Source organism: Centruroides vittatus, unplaced genomic scaffold (genome assembly GCF_030686945.1).
Source record: "Centruroides vittatus isolate TY-2023 unplaced genomic scaffold, ASM3068694v2 contig_943, whole genome shotgun sequence".
In the NCBI taxonomy this organism is placed as follows: Eukaryota; Metazoa; Arthropoda; class Arachnida; order Scorpiones; family Buthidae; genus Centruroides; species Centruroides vittatus.
In genome coordinates, this window is record NW_027122626.1 from 36435 (window position 1) to 60732 (window position 24298).

At 29.9% G+C, this 24298-nt stretch overlaps 1 protein-coding gene across 1 annotated transcript in view; it reads right to left on the reverse strand.

Annotated features, from left to right (window-relative positions):
* The window catches only part of LOC136985034 (zinc finger CCHC domain-containing protein 8-like), a 51734-nt gene extending 27770 nt beyond the window's left edge, over positions 1-23964 (reverse strand). Inside the window, exons 1-5 of the mRNA XM_067282228.1 lie at positions 23600-23964; positions 19622-19703; positions 17100-17191; positions 8773-8838; positions 5316-5420 (exon numbers count right to left, since the gene is read on the reverse strand). Coding sequence (XP_067138329.1) covers positions 5316-5420; positions 8773-8838; positions 17100-17191; positions 19622-19703; positions 23600-23643 — 389 coding nt within the window. The 5' untranslated portion in view covers positions 23644-23964. The remainder of the gene's footprint in view (positions 1-5315; positions 5421-8772; positions 8839-17099; positions 17192-19621; positions 19704-23599) is intronic.
* Between the last annotated feature and the right edge of the window lie 334 nt (positions 23965-24298).

Below are 24298 nucleotides of genomic sequence, written 5' to 3' on the forward strand. Positions count from 1 at the left end.
TATTTACACACATTACTTAACTTACTGGTTCTATTTTTAATTTTTTCATATTCCATTGCAAAGATGTTATATTTGATATATAAAGGTATATTAGAGTTATATTTAATAGTCGTACTGATAGTGCAAGGCTTTTTAAAAGGTTCAAATTCGACACTATTTCTATTCCTTGTAATCCTAACGTCCAAGTATTAATGCTATTATTAATACTGTCTTCTTCTTCTGTTTTAAACTGAATTCGTTTATTTAAATTATTTATAAGGACTTCTATCGGTTGATTGTAATTTCAGAAGTATTGTATATAATCAGAATATCGTCAACATATCGCTTGTAAAATTTTATACCTTGAATTTTATTAATTATTTCATCTATATCAATCATTACTAATTCAGCAAGTTTAGGTCCTATAACTGATCCCATACTAATACCATCATTCTGGGTGTAATAATTACCCCAGTTGGTTAATTATTATTGGGTAACCATTGGGTAATATTTACCCAATAATTACCAATTAATATTTGAAAAAACTGCATTAACATCAAGTGTCATCCACTACAAGTTTAAAAAAATGTATTTGAACTTGAGTGGATGAATAGAAAGTATTTTATTAACGATTGAAAATTTGAATGAACAAGTTATAGGGAGAGTGTGAACTAATAGCAGGAATTTAATAAACAAATTTTACTTTAATTTTAAGTTATTTTTATATTAATTTGCATAATAATATATGTTAAATAACACAAACATATGCACACAGAAATGTAAAGTTCATTTTTTGTGACAGGTAGTTATTCGCTACCTTTACACAACCAACGTTTCGATTCCAAGCTTGTTTATGTGGGGGCAACAATGCACACTTTAAAACAAAGGCTCAAGGAACACAAATGTACAATCAATAAAAACTGGACAGCACTATTCTAGCAGCATATGCAAGACAACAAGATGTTAGTGTCCAATGGGATCAGGCGGCAATCATCAGAATAACATCGAATAGGCAAGTGGTTAAGCATCCTGAGAAATTAGAAATCTTCAAGGTGCACATGGGAACTGGATGTATAAACCATAGAGATGCAGATGCATTGTCAATCCCTTGGAGATCATTTTACAATAATTAATGATAATGCTAATTTCAATGTTATATCTTATATTTATTCTTTTTCACTGTATTTTGACCTCATTTAAGTTGTTTATTTATTTATCTATACTTCGTCGACAAGGGCATTTTTCTGTTAATTTTTATATTTATTTTAAATTCATGTTATGTTCGATTTTTCTGTAACTGATGAAGATCATTTAAAACAATTGAAAACGTTTGTATTGTATTAAAATTTTTGCTGGATTTAAAAAGATGTGGTTTTTTTACGTATTCCATTTCCAGTATGTAGTTTATTATATGGCAGCCATCTTGTACTGAATGGGATCACACGAGTCAATTGGTATGTAGGTGGATACTGCTCATGGTTTACGATAGACTGATGTGATGATGTTAGACCCTCAATTCAATTCTGATATCTAAGTCCAAGAAATGGACCCTGGTTTGGGTGTGTTGTTTTATGTCCAAGCATAGCCCAAAAGGATTATCATTCATCATGTAGCCAAATAGTGGCAGTTTATACTACACAATGAAAGTTAACTTTATAGAATTATTTACAGATGCTATGGGAACACACGAACATATGTTATGATTATACGATCTCAAACATTGTGCATTTTTATGTAAAAGTTCTGAATTGTGATTTACAATCCATTTTAGCACATGCATCGTTAATTTAGAACATTTTTGAACATGGCATGTGAATGGATGTGCCGAGGAAACTGGACATTCAAAATTTACATTGTTCGATTAGGTTCAAAAATTTTTTGCATTCGTATTTGTATTAGAAGATCCAGCTCATTCTCCTGAGGAAGAACCCAGAAGGGGTTAAAGGTTCGTGTAAAGTTAATTATTTTGTTATACACCCCGCTGTGTGGTCTGGATTTATATACATACAATAATGATTAGTTAATAAATACTCATAACAGATAATCTGGCAAGTATGATACAGCATCTTTAACATAATCATCATTATACAATTGCACTTGAAATTCTTTCAATGACTAGGCTAACTATTAAATGTCCATAGATGGCATTACACAGAATTATATTTCTCAGGATAGGCTACTTTATTAAGTAGATAAACATTAAACTAGTAGACCTAAATTTTTCAATATTCTTGAAAAATTTACCATATTCATTCTAATAAGCAATGTGCTGTCTATAACTTTTTCATTTTGCAACTGCATTGTTTATTAGAGAACACTTACTATTAGAAAGCAACTAAGCATATTATTTCTATTCTTTATTATATTTCTATTCTATTGGGTGTGACTATTATTCAAGAATGAATATTGATAAAATAAACCAAGTAAATTTTTTCACTATTATTATTGAAGCAAAAGTACAATACTCATCACACTCACACTTTATTTCAAAATACAGTAACTGACAATTCTGAATAAACTGCAATTTTTCAATTTAAAAATAAAATTTATCTTCCTCCAATAGATAATGCACTTATTAGAGAGTAGTGTCTGTAACTTTTGTGTGTCTGTATCTATGCAGTTTATTAGAATAAATATAGTATATAACAGAAGATGAGAGAAATATTTAATTTCAAGTTTTTTCCTTCAAATTTTTACAACAGAAGATGTTTATAGCAATGACTTATGTTTTAGAGACATGGGATGAGTACAATCAGGCTAGAGATTCATGTTAATTGTTATTATGTGTATTGTGTTGATCTAATAAGCCATATAATTTGTTAAGTTGCTGGAACCAAACTTGTAAGAAAAAGCAGATTATAGATGCTTTATTCTGTAAACAGATTTAACAGTTATAATTATATGGTATTAACTCTTGTAATATTTATTTATATATATATATATATCAGTATAAACATATTCAAGAATACAGTGGTGCCTCATATAACGTACTTAATCTGTTCCAGGTGCACGTCCGTTAAGTGAAACGTCCGTTACACGAAACGCATTTTCCCATAGAAATACATGTTAAAACATCTAATTTGTTCCGCAGCATAAAATAACCGTACTGTATCATAAAAAAATGAACATGGGGTGCGTTCTTTTATTCCTCCGCGTAACTCTGTGCGAGCGATGTCCGTTAAAAAATTCCTGCGGAACGCGTTCCTAAATTCCGGTGGGAGTGCACGCCGTCTAACGGCAAAAGCGGCCGCTTGTAGCAGTAGTTTACGGTGGAAAGCAACATGGCGTCCTCCATGGCTAAGATAGTTTCGTTTCCGGGTCCATTATATGGTTTTATGAATGAGAATTTGGAAATTGTGAAAGCGCGAGTTAGCGCACGCGGTGATGTAAGTGTCTTTATGAATTTTTTTCGTGGCTATTTTGAATGCTCTTTCAACAAATAATCCATTTTATGGTTAAATTTTACAATTGGGACTCTTCTTTTGCCTTTAGAAACTCATATTTTAGAATTATAGATTCCTCCATCACGATACTATCGATAGTGCGAGCGCTGCCATCTTTCTTTCACTGTCGTTCCTAAATGCCTACAAACAGCAGCGCACTCCCGTAGTAGCGGAGACGCAGAGCTCCGCTACTACGTCTCCGGTTACGTTTGTTTAGTATGTTAGGAAAACACTAACGCACCCATGGAGCAGTCGCCAATTATGCCGGAAAGTCCGTTGTTCGCAGCCAGTCCGTTGCTCGAGTCACGTAACGGCCAAACAGAAAGTCCGTTGTTCGCAGCGTCCGTTATTCGAGGCGTACGTTATACGAGACACCACTGTATAATATATGTAATGCATAGTATTCATTCTGAAACATTTCTATAAATATAACAACTTAATTCAAGGTAATTATAATAATTAAACCTGTTTACAAAATAAATTAAATTATCTTCTATAATCTGCTTTTACTTGCAAGAGTCATATTTTATTTATATTACATCCTAAAGAAATGCATAATAAAGTTAATTTAAGTTTCATAAAATCTGATATTCATTATCATCCTTATATCCTTTATAAAGAAGTTTCAAAAAAATTCAGCAACGAGTTGCTTAACTTTCCAGGCAACATTTGGTGGCACCTTCTGTTATCATATTTTATTAAAAATTTTTTTATATTTTTAACTATTATGGCAAAAAGCTTAATTTTGAGGTAAAGACAGATTTTATAAAAAAGTTTAAATGCTAATAATGAGTAAAATCATCATGAAGTATGACCCTACTGGAGATACACGTGACCCCCTTTAGCTCCCCACCCCATCAACCTTTAACCACTATAACTTAATAGCATCAATCCCCCTAATAAACAAACCTCCTTGCAAAATTTCAGAAATTCTCAACAAAAAGCACAAGAGTTATTAAGCTTTAAAGTGGGTGAACAAAATCATGGCCCACACACACCCAAACATCTAAGAAAAAAAAAAACCACCAAATTTTTTGCATTTCTTGACATTTTAAGGTGTCCAAAAATGTAAAAATCTGGGGGGTCATTTTTTGACTGATTGCCATACAGATGATTCACATTATTAATTGAATAATGTGAATCTTCTATATTGTGACAAATACTGAATGATAATTAAAGTTTAAACAAACAAAAAAATTTATTTAAAGAGAATGGTAACAAATACAAAGGTAAAACTGCTCAAGTGTCTACTTGAAATAAAAGTCAATCAACTGGTGAGGTTTTCAAAGTGACTTTCCATATACAATGACATGTCAAATACATGAAATAGTTATGGATGACCTTTGGCAAAATATCACTATGGAGGCTATCAAAAGCATTAATAAAGCCTGTTTTGAGGTCATCAGTTGATTTTGGAGCCTTGCGATAGATCCCCAAAGTTCTGTCCTTGAAGCAACTTTTCAGCCAACCTTTCCCTTACAGGCATCAAGGACAGAACCAGTTTCTTAAAATTTCTGTATTAAGTTCATGATTGTACACTGAGATGATTTCAGGCAGTTCTTGATTGTTGTGGACCACTTGCAGAGCAATTATGTGATGTTTTTGTGCACTTTATAAGTTTTTATGAGAAAAATCTGGTCTTTCATGGACTAATACTGTTTGCATATCATACTTAAAATAATGCCAAACTCCTTCAATTGTTTATTTTTTTTATCACGATCTCATTGGCATTCTACCAGTGCCACCATACAACTTCTGTGCACACAATTCAATTTCTTTTTAGTTTAAACATTGTCACACAGTATTTTATAAGATTAAAAGTTTCTTACTGGATATAGTTCTTTTCATATCTACTGTATATTCAGTAGCCACTTTTTAAAAACAAAAACTTACCTATTATTAATTCCAAAGAAAAATTTTCTGTTATATGCAATACGTTGTCTATCTAAAACTTCTGGGCATTTGTCCAAAAAGTGATTTCCAAGGCAATTAAAACAACTGAAATATTTATAATTATAAAGATTTTTATAAAAACTTATTATTATTATAAACTTGTCAAAAAATATTATGACAAAATCAAAATCTATTAATATTTTAAACAAAACAAGATAAACAGATATAAAATAAAAAGAAAATATATTCAAATGAATTAATAAAAGTAATGTTAAAAATTCAATTAAAAAATAGACATATTAATTATTAGCTTATTTGATTATATGTAAGTTTAACAAACTTTACAGAAATGTAATACTTGATAATGTAAATATATCAAGTATTGTATAAAAACTTTTATCAGGAATAGGTTTATTATATGAAAGACAACAAAAAAATATAGTGTTTACAAAATAATGAAAATGAAAAATAATACTTGAGAATCAGATTAGTAGAAGTTTTATGTTCTAAAAATTAATCTTTTTTTAGAGTAAAAAATTATGATCATTCAGTACTTTAAAAATCTAAATTTTTAAAGTACTGGATGATCATAATTAAAATGTCTTTCAATGCTGTCTAGAAAGATATTTAGTAGTTTAAATGTATGATATGGTGACATTTCAGGACATGCAAAAGACATTTCTATAAATATATTAGTACAAAAATTCACTACTATAGTACTTTTGCTGCTGCAAGCAACAAAAATGCAGTTTCCTTTGCATAAGTACATGTTTTGCAGTTAAGTTCTGGGTATTAAAAGAGGCTACAATTTTAAATGTCATTCTTATCAGCTACATGGCCACCATCTTGATGAAACATGCATTTATTGTAAAGCTGTTTCTTTCATTGCTTTCATTTATTGTAAAGAATTTATGCTGAAGACTTTTGAATTCACAAGCTCTCAGAAGAATCAGTTGATTCAAGAAAGCTGGGTCAAGGGTGTAAACCTATCATTTCACAGGTTGTTAATAATGTTACCACAGCTGTTACTGAACAATCAATGAATAATATCACAGGCTCGGAAAGTGCACGGGCAATGTCTCGGCAACTGGATGTATCCTATAAAACAAATTGGAAGGTACTGAGATAGTCGGTGTCAACAAGCAGCTGCTATCATAACCAGCAGTTGCTTGCTGCTGACAGAAAACCCAACTGACTTTTGCATTGGATCTTTCTTGTTAGCACAGAAGTGGATGTGTCATGGCCCATGAAAAATCTTGTAAAGCAACAAGACACATTTTCACATAAGTCAGTGGGAATAATGGGTATTCATAATTGTTATATTTTGGCCATAAAAAACCCTATTTTTCACAGCCATCACCTGAAGTTACAGTCTGGTGTGAATTCACAACTACATTTATCCTAAGTTTATTCCATTTTTATAGCTAATAAAACAAACAGACAGTAAAATAAATTAAAGTTATAATATAATAATAAAATCATAAACCATAAAATAATTAATTATTCAAGTTTTAAAAACAAATTTTAAATTTAAACAATCCCCAAAACAAATTTTCAAGAAATAAAAAATGCACATTTTTAATAGAAAACAAACAAAATATATAAACCCACATAATTTACAATTATTTTATGTAAAAATTACATTGACTTTTAAAAAATTTTCATTCACTGAGACTCAAACCAGCAATCTCACAATGAGTAAGGCACACTTCAATAAAAGTGCACCTTACTCATTGTCCACAAACAGTCTTCAATAAAAGATTCTGCAAAATTTATTCATAAGTCATTCAGGATTTTTTAACCTCAATCTTCTTGAAAACATTTGAGAAGTGCACTTTTTCTCTTTGCTCAATAAAGGCTTGTATTAAGGCTTATCCTTACACATAGTACTATTGAAATCTGTGAAGATCATATAATGACCTCTCCTTGTCACTGAAAAAATTATTTTTCTTCCTTATAGAAAAATTTTTTGACACTTAATTCATTAGTGACTTTCATACGATTTGAAAAACCTTGCCTTTCCTTGTTTAAAGCATCTATACAAAGAAAGTACTAAAAAAGAACATAATGGCATAAAGTGGAAGAACCTATTTGTGAAAACAGAGGAGTTTAAGATTCAAACTCATTTATAGTTTTATTTAAAATTTGATTTAAAACTATTGGCTAATAATTAAATAATGACAAGATGGCCAAATAACTGAGACAACTAATTATGTTGCCAACCTCCATGAGGGACTAAGGTTCAAATGTACGATCAGGTCCCTTCACTGTAAGTCAGTTGAAAATTTGATAGACATATATAAAGATCCTCTTATATATCTGATAGTCATTAAAAACTGATCCTGAAAACTGTCAAATTCTCAATAAACTGAATTTTAAAATTGACCAAATCCCATAATTAATTTGTTTAAAAAATTTGATAATCATTATGAATTTTTGAGCTTAAAATTTTTCAAACTATTAGTAATACAATTTTATAATATTTTATTCAAATATCAACTCTAAGAACTTTTGGTAATAAAATGTAATTAAATTATTTATACAAAAAATGGGAGTCAACAGCAAAAAACAACTCTAAATATAAAACAATGATTAAAAAATATATCCTTTTTATGTATAAACAATTCATCCACAGTTTGATATTTAAGTAATGCAAAAACAATCTGCCATATTATTGAGCTTTAATAAAGCTAATTTAAAAATTAATTTATTATAATTATTAAAATTATCACAAAATGGCAGCCTAACCATCTACCTTTAGTCAAATTACTTTATAACTAATTATTATATAGCCTTACTATTGACTGGTAATACAGTACATCATTTGGCATTATATTTTTATACTGGTACTTTAAAATTTTCACAAAAAAATAAATATAAAATGTAAATAGGAATATATTCAGAATTATAAAACAATCATGTCAGTATTTTAAGAATACTGTAGAGCCCTGTACAACGTGGGGGATTCATTACGAATTATAGGAAATTGCGTTATCGAAACCTGCATCATCACACAATTTATGAAAGTTTAAACCTTGGCCTATAAGTTGAAAAAAAACGTATACCTCTGATCGACAAAATTCGAGGGTTGTTGCTTGCTTCATTTGCACATTGTACAGGACTCTACTGTATATCAAATCAATTCAATGATAAAAATAAACAAACACCAAATACATTACATGTACCTATTTCTGCAAATGAAAAAACAGAAGAAACTATAATTTTCTATAAAATTTGTAAAATTATATTTTATGATTTGACCTGTCTTGAAGATACATTAACAGAAAGTTATGTTAATCTTTAGCAAAAGAGATTAACAAAAGACTAAACAAATAATTAAAAAATTAATAAATTAAGTATTTGTTTAAATAATTAAAAAACAAAATATGATGATAGATCTTGTGAATAATTTAAATTTTAAAATAAAAATGTTTGGAAAATTTCATAAACAACTTACCGAATAAAAGTTAATTTTTCTGAATTTCCATTTTGATCAAGAATATCTTTATATGCATGATTATATCAATTTAAAATTAAGGATTTGAATTTTAAAATATTTTGAATTGAGAATTGAAAAAATTATTTATTTAAATAAATATTTTTCTAATGGCATTAATGTAACATAGTCTATTATTATTTATTAGTAGGTAAAAGAATTATATAACTAGTTTGTTAAAAAAACAGCTGCTTTTAATATTTGAAAATTTACTTTCTTAATTTATTTTTGAAGACACATGCCATTTTATATATGTTAATTTTTACCTTTTATTATATTAAAACTTATTATAACACACAAACACACACACACACACACACATATATATATATACAGGGTGGGCCAGCGAAAACGAAACGGCAGAGTGTTCGTGTTCGTCCAAGCAAAGCGCTCGGACAGGTCGATCTTTTGCTCGAGGGGACATCTTTTGCAATAAAGTTTTTGCGATTCTGAATACAAAAGACAACAAAAAATTTTAAAAACTCATTTATTTTGTATTAACTAAACAAACATTTTTTTCGAAATAAATGTTTGTTTAGTTAATATTCAGAATCGCAAAAACTTTATTGCAAAAGATGTCCCCTCGAGAGTAAAATCGACCTGTCCGAGCGCTTTGCTTGGACGAACACGAACACTCTGCCGTTTCGTTTTCGCTGGCCCACCCTGTATATATATATACACACACAGGGTGTTTTGAAATTCCTGTTACAATATTACACTTCCAAAATTTGATGCATATGAAAAGATTAAAAAGTATATAATGAAAAAAATATATGCAATTTTTCATTTTCATTAAAACATTTTTTAAGTGAATAAAGTAAATTATTATAAGTATAAAACAATAAAATACACAAACACTGAAAATGTATGTCATAAAGTAGAAGGAAGATCTGTTTGCATTAATTATGGTTGTGACACAAGAAATTTAACACATACCAGATATTTTTTAGAAAGTGCTCAAAAATATTGTATGCTTCGCAGATACAATGTTTGCATAGACATTGGAGGTCACCATATTGAGAAGCTCCTGTAATGGATCAGGATGAAAAATGTAATAAACACTTAAGAAGTATTACACATTTTTATAAAAAAAACATTGCTTTCAAATATATAAAAATAACAAAGTTTTATGATAAATCTACTTATTTTTTCTTAAAAACCTTTCAATTTAAATAAAAGAATAAAATATGAATATGTCTTCATTTTAACAAAAAGCTTCAAAAATGGCAGATGTATAAATTTAAGATTACGTAAACTAGCTACTGGAAAATAAACTATTAAAAAACAAAAACCTTAAATTTCCAGCAATAAAAAACATTTAATAATAACGTTTTCGACTGTTTTAAACAGCCATCATCAGTTAAAACGAACTTAAACAAAAGAATGCAGAAAAAAGAACTCAAGCAATACAAATATTTAAAAATTCAAAAAAATTCCAAAGCAAAAACGCCGTCGTATATTAGAAACTAACAAACAGCGCATGCGCTAAATATCGTAGTAAGAATAAAAATAAAAATAAAATAACAAAAAATACTGCCACAAAAATATTTCTATTACAAGAAAAAACGTTATGCATTTCGGTAAAACGACTTCCATGCCGTGGATAAACCGTCTGCGTCTCTATGGTTAATGCATCCCGTGTTAACGTGGGCTTTGTAGATTTCAAGCTTTTCTAGATGTTTCAGCATTTGTTTGTTGGTCGTGGCCCTAATAATAGACGCTTTGTCCCAATGAACGTCGACTTCCTGATGCTTAGCGAAAGCTGCTAGCACAGTAGTATCTAAGCTCTTATTGATGGAGTATCTATGTTCCTTAAGCCTCTGCTTTAAATGTCTCATAGTTGCACCGACGTATACCAGATCTGTATTAAATCGACGATCCTTTAAAGGTATAGAATATATCCCTGTCTTAAAACTCTGGTTCTCTTTTTTCTTGTCGTTTCTCAATAGTCGATATATTGTAGGATTACGCCGATACAACAGGCTTATGTTGTTGTTTCTGGCTACTTTCTTAACCATCGTGTGCAAGAAAGGAAAATAATTGAGAATCACTTTTCTTCCTTGATTCATAGGAGGAAGCTGCCGATTTTTTGTCTTCCGATATTTGTCGATAAGCCTATCAATCTCCTTACTCCGATAACCGTGTTGTAACGCTGCAGTGCGAATGTAACTTAATTCTTTATCGGTGTCAATAACACTGGTGCAATGTGTGTAAGCACGCTTGATCCAAGCATGAAAAGCTGCATATTTAAAATTCATCGGATCGAAAGAATTTTTCGGTATAATTATGGGCTGATAGCTGGGTTTTCTATAAATGTCCGTCCATATCTGACCCTCCTTACATGTGATTGAAAGATCAAGGAAAATTTACATTAGAAGCACTTTCTTGGTCAAGCCCTAAAGTCAAACCATATGGGTTTTTGTTGATTTCTTGAAGGAAATGCGGAGCGCTAGTAACATTCTTCCAAAGGATGAAAACATCATCCACATATCTTGTATATAAAACGATTTGATGTTGAAAGATGGGTGTGATCTTCTTTTCCAACCGACGTAATACCAGTTCACATAAAATAGAAGGCATAGGGCTCCCCATAGGCACCCCTCTTTCTTGCAAATATGTTTCATCTTCAAATTCGAAAAACGATGTGTAACATATTAAATTTGCAAGCTCCAAAATGCTGGTATGGTATTTCGCTGCATTATCTATATTAGCAAAAAGAAAGTCTCTCAGCTCACAAAAACAGGGCGGCAGCTTTATAGATGGAAACAAGGACTTAAAATCCATTACTGTCATATATTCCTTATCCTTGAGTGTAATGTTGTTGAGCTTTTCCACAAGTTGTACTGCGTTTTTTATAGCATAGGGGTATTCTTGAATCTTTGGTTGGATAAACTTGACAAGCTGCTTCTCAATGGCAAACGTAGGGGATCCGCACTTCTCTATTACCGGGCGTATTTGGCAACCAGGCTTGTGGGTTTTACCAAAGGCGAAAATTCTAGGCGTTTTTGGAGCTTGTAAAACTGAGTTATGCATACGTAAAATACGAGCCAACGGGGTTAAAGAGAATTTCTTGACTCTCTGTTGCAGCGATTCCATGTATTTGTCGAGAGCACGTTGACATTCGGTGGTTCTGATGTATTCATGTAATTTACAGTTATATGTGTCACGGTTAGTAAGTGTAGGTACGATGTAGTACTTATTAAAGCGGATAAGTCTAAAGGTGTTGTCCTTACTAACCGTGACACATATAACTGTAAATTACATGAATACATCAGAACCACCGAATGTCAACGTGCTCTCGACAAATACATGGAATCGCTGCAACAGAGAGTCAAGAAATTCTCTTTAACCCCGTTGGCTCGTATTTTACGTATGCATAACTCAGTTTTACAAGCTCCAAAAACGCCTAGAATTTTCGCCTTTGGTAAAACCCACAAGCCTGGTTGCCAAATACGCCCGGTAATAGAGAAGTGCGGATCCCCTACGTTTGCCATTGAGAAGCAGCTTGTCAAGTTTATCCAACCAAAGATTCAAGAATACCCCTATGCTATAAAAAACGCAGTACAACTTGTGGAAAAGCTCAACAACATTACACTCAAGGATAAGGAATATATGACAGTAATGGATTTTAAGTCCTTGTTTCCATCTATAAAGCTGCCGCCCTGTTTTTGTGAGCTGAGAGACTTTCTTTTTGCTAATATAGATAATGCAGCGAAATACCATACCAGCATTTTGGAGCTTGCAAATTTAATATGTTACACATCGTTTTTCGAATTTGAAGATGAAACATATTTGCAAGAAAGAGGGGTGCCTATGGGGAGCCCTATGCCTTCTATTTTATGTGAACTGGTATTACGTCAGTTGGAAAAGAAGATCACACCCATCTTTCAACATCAAATCGTTTTATATACAAGATATGTGGATGATGTTTTCATCCTTTGGAAGAATGTTACTAGCGCTCCGCATTTCCTTCAAGAAATCAACAAAAACCCATATGGTTTGACTTTAGGGCTTGACCAAGAAAGTGCTTCTAATGTAAATTTTCCTTGATCTTTCAATCACATGTAAGGAGGGTCAGATATGGACGGACATTTATAGAAAACCCAGCTATCAGCCCATAATTATACCGAAAAATTCTTTCGATCCGATGAATTTTAAATATGCAGCTTTTCATGCTTGGATCAAGCGTGCTTACACACATTGCACCAGTGTTATTGACACCGATAAAGAATTAAGTTACATTCGCACTGCAGCGTTACAACACGGTTATCGGAGTAAGGAGATTGATAGGCTTATCGACAAATATCGGAAGACAAAAAATCGGCAGCTTCCTCCTATGAATCAAGGAAGAAAAGTGATTCTCAATTATTTTCCTTTCTTGCACACGATGGTTAAGAAAGTAGCCAGAAACAACAACATAAGCCTGTTGTATCGGCGTAATCCTACAATATATCGACTATTGAGAAACGACAAGAAAAAAGAGAACCAGAGTTTTAAGACAGGGATATATTCTATACCTTTAAAGGATCGTCGATTTAATACAGATCTGGTATACGTCGGTGCAACTATGAGACATTTAAAGCAGAGGCTTAAGGAACATAGATACTCCATCAATAAGAGCTTAGATACTACTGTGCTAGCAGCTTTCGCTAAGCATCAGGAAGTCGACGTTCATTGGGACAAAGCGTCTATTATTAGGGCCACGACCAACAAACAAATGCTGAAACATCTAGAAAAGCTTGAAATCTACAAAGCCCACGTTAACACGGGATGCATTAACCATAGAGACGCAGACGGTTTATCCACGGCATGGAAGTCGTTTTACCGAAATGCATAACGTTTTTTCTTGTAATAGAAATATTTTTGTGGCAGTATTTTTTGTTATTTTATTTTTATTCTTACTACGATATTTAGCGCATGCGCTGTTTGTTAGTTTCTAATATACGACGGCGTTTTTGCTTTGGAATTTTTTTGAATTTTTAAATATTTGTATTGCTTGAGTTCTTTTTTCTGCATTCTTTTGTTTAAGTTCGTTTTTAACTGATGATGGCTGTTTAAAACAGTCGAAAACGTTATTATTAAATGTTTTTTATTGCTGGAAATTTAAGGTTTTTGTTTTTTAAATTTAAGATTGCCATGAATGAACAATTGGCCTAATAATTTTTTCTTTCAAACTTATGTTCAAAAAAACTCAACCAAACTCTTCCAAAAGTAAGTTGCTTGACCTAATCATTAATATCTTAATGAAGACACAAATGCACATATCTCAAGTGCGGTGTTTATGCCAAATTTTCAATTTTTGTAACATTAAACTAATATTAATTACACTAAAAATAAAACCATAATAGACTCACAAAAAAATTAAAAATTTGATTATTGATATAAAAGAAATACTTTTTCAGTATCTTTTTCATTATAAATTTATTAATTTCTTACTTTATAAATATTTGTTTCGTAATTTAATGCTAATGTACTAGTACATACAAAATTACTACTACTTTTTATTAGTACATTCAAAGAAAGCAAATTTAAAATATTTATAACCTTTTTTAATTTTAGAAATATCTTATAGGAGAAAATAACACACAAACATTTCTTAGGTTGTCAAAAAAAATTTTTTTTCAAATCCTAAGAAATGGGAAAGACCCACATAACATACAAAGGGCTCCAGGGGTGTATGTAATTCCACTTCATGACAATAGATTTAATACGGGAATTGATCTACATAGGCTCAACTAAATGGTTCCTTATGCAAATGACAGAAAGAGAACAAGTATGAGAGAGAGCAGAGGAAAATCACTACCATCTTTTCCATCTATGCATCGAATGATAAAATGCACCTTTGCTACAAATGATTATTTTAAGAAGGATCATCTGGGAAGAAAATCTAAGAAATCTGGAATCCCTTAAAACTTTTAAGGCAAATATGAGAGCTACTTGCATCAACAGTACAGAAGAAAGGTCACGCTTTAAAGTCTGCTATGATTCTTCACTTTAACAACGTGATCATCTATTTATTGTCCATAATTTCTGGTAATGCTTTAAATTTTAAATCCCAGTTCAACAAAAGCTCATTCAATTTTTAGTGGTTCTCTAAACATTTTGTTTTCAATTTACTACTTAATGAGCAGATGTTTACAATTCAAATTTTGCAGCTGTTCTTTCAATATTCCATTATAGAATATATATATATATATATATATGGCCAAGATTACATTTTATTACATTTTCAATTCAACCTATAATAAAATAAAAATTCAAGTATTCAAGAATTCAAACTAATTTTACTGAAATAATATCTTTTTCTTTATTTTGATATTTAACAAATATAATTTATATTATACAGTGGGTGATCGGTTAACAAAAAATATCAGATAACAAACACTTTCATGAAAGATTTTTGTTTGGATCACAAACACCTGACAGAACAAACACAAGAAGAAGCGACGTAAAATAATGAATACCAATTGGTCTTCCCTTGTCTTCAGGCAACAACTCGAAACTTTTCGGTGCATGGGAGACATCGACATTGACGCTCAACCTGGTATATTACTCATCGGATAGTATTCATCCAAATTTTAAAACTCTCCCTTATAATTCCAGCCTTTTATTTTTCTGACAGAAATAATTCTTTTACAGTATTTGTGAGATTGTCGAGCACGCACTCATTATGTTTTGCATTGGTTTTTATTTTCAAAAGGTGAGAGTATAATAGCAAAGGTAGAGAATGGGCAGATGTCTGATGTTGCTGGGCAGTATGGCTTGAACAGGTCTACAGTAGGGTGCAGTTCAATCTTATCTAAGAAAGATACTGCATTATCAAGAAGACTCAAGCAGCTTAAGGAGTAACAAAAATCACATCTGAAAAATAAAAAACATTGAAAAGCTCATAATGGAATCTGAAACTGATCTGACAACAGAAGTACGCCAAGAACTTTTGAATGAGGAACAAATACACCAACAACTGCTGTAAATGATTGGGCTAAATTTTGGATATATGATTATAGATTAGAAATGAATTTGGCACTAGAGTTAGGCATTAGGTGCCATCTCTTATTAAAATTAATAATTATAATATTTAATTAATTAATTTAAAATAAACTGGAAGAAAAGAATAGGCCCGAAGTGGGACTCAAACCCACAACTCCCGCTTACCATGCGGACGCATTGCCAGTTACACTACATGGACCTTTGGTCCGATCTCCTCTTCCAGCATATATAAGTCTAAGATATAACCATCGACAGTTATCATAGTGCCGACTGGGGACACATCAGTGCCCATGGCCAGAAACATCCACTCAAGGCACTCAGTTGGCCATTGCAACCCTGGCAAGGTATATATATATACAAATATACATTCATTGTCATTATCAGGTTTCGTTTGATATGTATACTTGAATGAAGAACACCAAGAAACTCAGCAAGATATGTTTTCTTCTGAAAAAGAGGATCAATGTCAATATCTGCTCTTAAACATCTTTTGAAAAAGTGGGAGGATGTCAGAACAACAGTTGTAGAATGGCATCCAAACCAGATTGAGGTTAATAGCCTTAAAGATCTCTACAATTACAATGTTATTAATTACTTCTGAAAAATCCTGAAGAGAGAAAAGCAATCAACATTAGACAGATTCTTTAACCTTCACAAATGGAAAAAACATGACTAATAAAAATGCAAGACTGTGTATATATGTATTTTTATTATTACATATAAATAAATGTAGTAAGAAAGTATATATTTTTTATTTTTTTGGAGTTCCCAGAACAAATTATTCAAATTCCCATAAAAACCTGTGGTAAATCAATAATCAGTTAACAAACAATTCGGACAATGAACAAAGTCTTGGAACAGATAACCGTTTGGAACAGATAACAGTGTTTGTTAACCAATTACCCACTGTATTGTACTTGATGATGTCCTTCTATTGCTAAATATATGAGTGCTAAATTTTCAGCTCTATCATAAACTTAGCTCTTTTTTGCAATAAATTTTGATATTTTTATGTTGTGTTCATTGGTATCTGTGATTCTGATCAGTTTTAATAGTGTGTGATAAGTCCTACTGAGAGCTGGAGTACTCATATAGTCATTATATTATACTTATTGTACAAATATCGTTATATGGTAGTTACAATTAATTTTTAATTAAAAATAAATAAAACAATAAAACTTTTATCATCATCAAAATAAAAATTATTAATATTTTATTTTTTAAAAAATGAATTTAAAAATTTTTACAATAAATTGTTATTATTAATTTACTTCAAGTAGTTTTCTTTGAAAGGATACAATGGAATATCCCATACTTCTGAATCATTGTCATTAAGGTCTGGTACACTATCAATGCAAAAGTCTTGATAGATTTGTAGCTGAAAGGTTTTCTAGATAAAAATATACAATAGAGTTTATTATTTATAATTTTTTCTAACTTCAGAAAAATTTCATAAATGAACATAATACAAAATATAAGATTAATATACGAGGAATAATTTATCTAAAATTGTATAAAATAAAAAAAATCAGAGTATTTCATTGAAACTTAATTTTTTTGTAACAATTTGCATAAAAATATTAAACAGAACATCTTATTTATTCCAGTATTTAGATTTGTAATAAACAATATAATAATCAAATATAATGTATATAATGTATAATAATTTTAATAAAAGGTTATGAAACTTGGTATTATCTTTGTGAATAAATAAATAAATTACTACTAATTTCAGAAAGCCAACTTCTTATTAAACTAAAAAAGTTTTCATTTAAATCTTACCATCCTCAGCTTAATCTTAGATTTAATAGTTTAAAGTAATGTAGCATAGAATAAATAAATTAGAGCAAATTCATAATTAATACAGTGATATCTCGGTTTTCATTGATAATCCATCCGAAAACAATCAGCGAAATTCGAAATTGATGAAAACTGAAGCAATTATTTCTATATGAATCAACGTAAATCCAATTAATTTGTTCTAGACACTCCAAAATACATACCATAAACAGACTTTATAGAGAATAAATATAGTGTTTAATACTAAAAACAATAAGAAATGAATATAAAAGAGGCTGATTTCAGCAATCTTAATGTCACTCGTATTTTCAATGATTTTCTTCTTCAACTCAATAATGTTTCTGGCCTTCTTCTTTGAAGAACTGCTGGCTCTGGAAACTTTCTTTGGTCCTAAGATGGAGCAAAAACAAAAGGAAAGCAATGGAATTGTTTGGCTAGAGGCACAGGGTAATAATGCTCACACAACAAGAAACAATGCCTCACTGAGCAGGAAAGTGTGTGGGTCGCCCTTTGTTTTTGCAAAACTAGCAGTTAGGTCATGTCAGCATGCAAACAAATTCTGAAGCAACCAACTAAAACCAAGACAAATTTTTCACAGAAAAAAAACTGACGTAAACCGAAACCAACAATATCTGAAGTCAATGAAAACTGAGGTATTACTGTACTCCAAACAGTTACAAATTTTTGAATTTGAAACAAATGTATTAGATTATGTAAAATAAAATAATATAAATGAAATAAAAAAACAAGTTAGCCTTTACATAATTAAACTTATTAAGCAAGAAGATTTATATTATATTGATTCTACAATTTAGGTAAGTCGATTTCAAAGAGAATGAATGAACATTATTTTAATGCTTCTAATACAATTATAACTAATACCATTTCCTTGTCTATATGAGCTGTCTCCAAAGACAGATAAATGTATTAAGGAATGGGATGGTGGTTATTGATCATGAATTTCAGAGCAATTTTATATATGTTTTGAGATATCATTGTAACATTATTAACAGAGTTCTAGCAAATAAGCTAAGCTGAGTTACAGCTCAGAAATTTGACAATCAGTTCAACTCTAAGCTGGAGTCCAGAATTGCAGTTCATAGCTCAACATAACTCAGTTCTGGTCTATATGCTGAGTTTTTTTGTAAAGATAGTCTCAGTCCTATACACTTTGAATTATTTGGAGTCTACTATACCTGTTTTGCTATAAATGATTGTTGTTATTTGTATCATTTTAAAATATTACCCTTTATTACTTTCAATAAGTCTCTTAATCTAAAAATTGTTAAAGCTCAAGCAGTTTTTATTTAAATGCTCTTATTTTAATAACAGATACATGAAAACATATCCAAAATACTGTGTATATGTTATTATTATAGATACAATTTTAAAAATGAGCTTTGCTGCAATGTACTCCAGTTAAGCTCAGCTCTCATCCAAATTCATAGTTCAACTCAGCTCTTGTCCTAATTCAAGCTCAGCTCACAATCCATCTGACAAGAACTCAGCTCAGCTTGGTATTTTCAAATAGCTGAGTTTTGCCAAACTAATTATTAATATGCAAGCTTTATATGGAATTGGCAATGCTTGGATATGGTTGATGAATTTCATCAATTTCTCTTCTTTCTGTAAGAGATTAATAACAAAATTCACTAATTATGTTTGTACAAAATTTCTACTTTATTTTGCTTTATTGTATAATACTTTATTTAATTTATATTATATTATATTATTTTACATGTTCTATTGCATGTGTTTCAAATTTAAAAATTGTAATTGTTTAGAATATGAATTTTGAATTTGTCTATACTAATTTATATACTCTATGATACACTATTCTAAACTGTAAATGTAAGATTTTAAGCTGTCAAATTTTGATCAAAAACATTTTTTTAATAAAAAGTTTGCTCTCTGAAATTAGTGGTATTTATTTATTTACTTATGTATAATGGTTTATTTATTAATCAAAATATTTGCAAAAGTTCTTTGTATAAAAAATTTATAAATTTTAACTGCTTACATCATCTTGAGCTGAACATTTTTCATCATTTTCTTTAGCCAACAACTTATGAAGGAATGTTTCTACTTCTGCTTTGTAATTTCTGTTAAATAGGATATCTATAGTTATGTTTGTTATGAAACATAAAAATTAAAATTGGATTTTAGCAGCAGTTTCCAGTTGGAAAATTGGAAAATTTCATTACTTTCATAAATAAAAGGTGGTTATAAAGTAACTTGATTAATTAGCAGTGATCTCAGATATGTGAAAAGCAAAGAAATCATTGAAACTTTTTCAGGATAAGTACAGGGTAACATGTGCTTGAAATACATCAAAATGAATTAGTTGCACATTTCATGGAAAAGAAGCAACAGTAGAGTGGAACTTCTTTTCTGTGAAATATGTAACCAAAGCAGAAAATGGGAAAATGTGAACTTTGATTTCTTCTCAGCTGACATCACAGTAAGCTTCAGCTACAGTGCTGCTGCCTCAGCCATGAACTATGGGTAGTATGGGTCTTCTGCCACAAGGTGACTTCCTTGCTTCCCATTGTTCAAACACCAATTATGTGTGTTGTTTTTCTTTCTTCATATACCATTTCAATGCCTTATGCTGTTTTCTGTCATGCAAAATTTTGTGGCATTGTGAATTCCCACTGTATGTATTGAAAATTTTCAACATATGGTTACAACTAATCATAACCGTGATAAGTGTTCTAACTCAATTTTCATGTATTGTGAGCACATGTCATTATCCTATACTTATCCTGCAAAAAGTCCAACAGATTTCTTGTTTTCCATGCTCCTGAGATTGACACTAATTAGTCAAATTATTTTAATAATAAATAAATAAATAATTACAACAATTTTAATTATAGCAAAATTATACTAATTACTTTGAATTAGTATATCTTTACTATTGTTAAGCAAGCTAAAATAAAAAAGTCAGTTAATTTTAATGCATAAGAACACACTATCATTATATAATATTTAGGTTCATAAAACATTTGAATGTCTTTATTGATAACTGATTAATATTTTATTAGCGAGGTTGAGGCCGAAGTTTTAAATGCTAAAATGTGTACGTCGGATGTTCAGCGCTGCTTTCCTGTAAGCCTCGAAGTTTGACAATGGAGTTTGGAAAGTCAGCGGAATCATGCTCGACATTCCAAACACCATTGTTAAACTTCTAGGCTTACAGGAAAGCGGCGTTGAACATCCAATGTACACGTTTTCACATTTAAAAACTTTGGCGTCAACCTCGCTATTAATGTGGATAAATTATTTCTTAAACCAGACTTTTTAAGATAATTTATACTTCAATAAATTAATATTTCAAAATTAGTTTACATCATTCAATTTTCTATACATTTTTTTAAAGAGGATTCTTGGTGTCTTCTAAATGTGTTACAAATATAATTTTTTGAGATATTGTTTTATTTGTAATGCATTTCAAATCCAATTTAGAATTTTGTGTGCATTGTAACCTGAGAATGAATTATTAAACAGACTGAAAATGTTTGCTTGAAATATAAATTTTTATTCAGTACTAAGATATAGATTTTATCTTTTTTGAGTTACTAGTGAATATTTCCTGTCTTCAGATATCATTTTACATCATTTAATCATTTGAAAGTATCCAAAACCACTTGAAAAATGATACCAATTGGAACCATTTAAAAATATTAAAACATTTTTACTGAAGTATCTTCTATATATCACATCACGCAAATTGTTAGAACACAATCTGTGTCCTAATAATTTGCATTTTCTCTACGTATAAAGCTGTCCCTTGTCTTGAGGATTATTAAAGAAAGACCACCAGGCAGTGGAAAGGGAATCAGTCTTTATAGTTAATGCATTCATTTAGACAAATCTTCAAACTTAATAATTAAGTTACATTAAAACAGATTTTAATATCTTCAAACTTAATAATTAAGTTACATTAAAACAAATTTTAATATTATTAAGTTTGGATCCGACGATGAGATATGGTAGTCTTGAAAATTGTTTTATCAAGTCACAAACTGACTCCTTAAAAATTATTAGCATTATGTCTTAGAGATTAAAATCTTAAAATTTAATTTCAAACTCAGTGTATGAAAATTAATGACATCTTAGAATTGAAGAAATGTGGGATATATATTTGCCATGAACCAAAAATATATCTCATTTTCATTTAATTTCTTTCATACTACTGACTTTGTCATTAACATTTTCAGAAACACAAGATTACTAATAAAACAGTTTGTGTTCCTTAAGTCTGAATTCATCTTTAAAGAAATATATCAAACTAAAATATTTTTATGTATATTTTAAAATATGTTTTCATTTTTCATAATTCGAAAACATAATTTAATATATTACTATGCTATTTTATTACTTTTGCTTTTGTTTAATATTTTTATCTCTGATTATTATAAAGATAGAAATTATTAGTAAATGTTGTTATATTTTTTTTTCTATAAATTTAAAATAATAGTGGGAATAAACTTGCAAAACAAACATTTTTGATAAGTTTTCAAATAATATATTTAAAATTGTAATATTTAAAATAAAATAGTATTATTTGTGATCAAAACATTTCTGCAGATAACTGATTTGAAATAAACTTAGGCCAATTCAGTTTTACTGAATAAAAGAATTTTATTTATCTGAAGTTGACTTCACTCTTGGCTTAAGTTATTAGTAAAATTAGTTTTGAGTATAAATTTTGTCTCTAAAAATTAGAAAATAATTAACTTAAAAATTTTGAAGTTATTAAATATAACGATGTCAAAAAATATTCTCAAATTCACATTCCAACACAAAATATTTTTGTAGCATTTTAAATAAAATTCTAATGCATTCAAACATTTGTTGGTTTAAACACCCATACTTACTTGAGTACAATCAAACTTCAGAATATGTATATGCAAACTTGAAAGTACAGTAGAACCTCTATTATCCAGACTAATTGGGGATGAAGGTAGTCTGGATAAGGAAAACTCCAGATAATCGAAAAAAATAATAATTGACAGTGCATATAGTATGAATAATTTTTTTTGTCTAGATTTACATATAGCTTCAATATTAAATTATTTTTTATTAAGAAATTCAATTAACAATTTTTGTTTAAAGCTAGCTGTTCTTTTTGAAGCTGCTAAATCGTGAATACTTTTAAGACATATAAGTTGTCCTGAGTTACACTCGTCTTAGCTCTCAAACCACTTCATGGCAACATCTAAGCACTGAAAAGCTTCAGAATATGTAGGACCAATATCTCTTACTTCAAAAATCTCTTCATCTTCTCAATCTTGTTCATCTGAGGCAGATATTTCTTTATTTCCTCATCATTCAAAATTTGGAATCCAGGATCGTTCGAATCGCAATTTAACCACTCGGTTACATCTTCTTCATCACATTCAACACATATTGAAATTTGTGCTATTGCTTCAGCAATGTCTTCTATACCGCTTTCTATTGTTACTGGAATTTACTAATGGTCTTTTCAAAATTTTGTTTCATGCATTCCATCACATACGTACATAAATAGTGTCGCAATTCGCCAAGTGCAAATCAGCAAATTTGTAGAATTTTTGTTTATTTTGAACAATCCGGATAATAGAGGTCCGGATAATCGAGGTTCTACTGTACTTGATACATGGAGGTTTTCAAAAATTTTACATATATTGGTTTGAGTTTTTAAATGTACAAATTCCAAACACTTTATTACCAGCAAACATTTTACTATGAAGGAAATACTTTCTAGACCATTTTCTATATTGTATTCAAAAGATAGAGATAATGATCCAAATTAGACCAAAAGTACTTAATCACAGTAAAATTTTTGTTGATGATAAAGTGTTTGGTATTTACATATTTAGTTTTCAATAGTGTTTAGGGCTAAAAAAGCATTCTGTATTGAAAAATGGATATGAGTTCTGAAAAATAATCTAACATTTTAATTATATTTGGATCTTATTGAAATGAAGAATTAGAAGAGACTTTATTTACTTACTGCGCAAGGGCTTCATTCTTAAATGTAACTTGAATAAGTGGCATTTTAGTTGAAGAATCATCTTCATACAATGCAACCACACACTTCAATTCATTTTTTAATGTTTCATGTTAAAGAGTTAAGTATATTCATCACATAATTTTCAGTATAAATAGAAACCAACAGAAGATTTCTCAATACATTAAGCAATGTTTCCCAAACTTTTAACATTCATATAATTTTCTTGATATTTTAACATTATATATGATTGGCATGTCCCAATTCTCAATGAGAGATTCCAGCTTAACATATTAAAAACAATCTATACTGGTTCTGATTAATTTAATTATGAATTATAATAGCTTTAACATTAGATAAAAATACAAATGTAGTAATTTATTCAATTAATTTAATGATAGGATTATTGCGTAATTTTTAGTAATTCCTTTCATTGTGAGTTTCAAATCTTTTAAATATATACCAAATTTGGGAAACATTACGATTTATTAAATCTTTAGAAAATATACTCTTGATAGTCAATCTTATAATAAAAAACAAATAAATAACAATTTACTATAGATATTTTCTAAATCACTTTATTTCCTTTATGCAAACAACATTTTAACTTCAGAACAACTTTTAAACATTTAAAATTAGACAACTATTTCAGATTTTGTGAGTTTTCAGATTTACACAACTGTTCCTCCTGGCAATGAATAC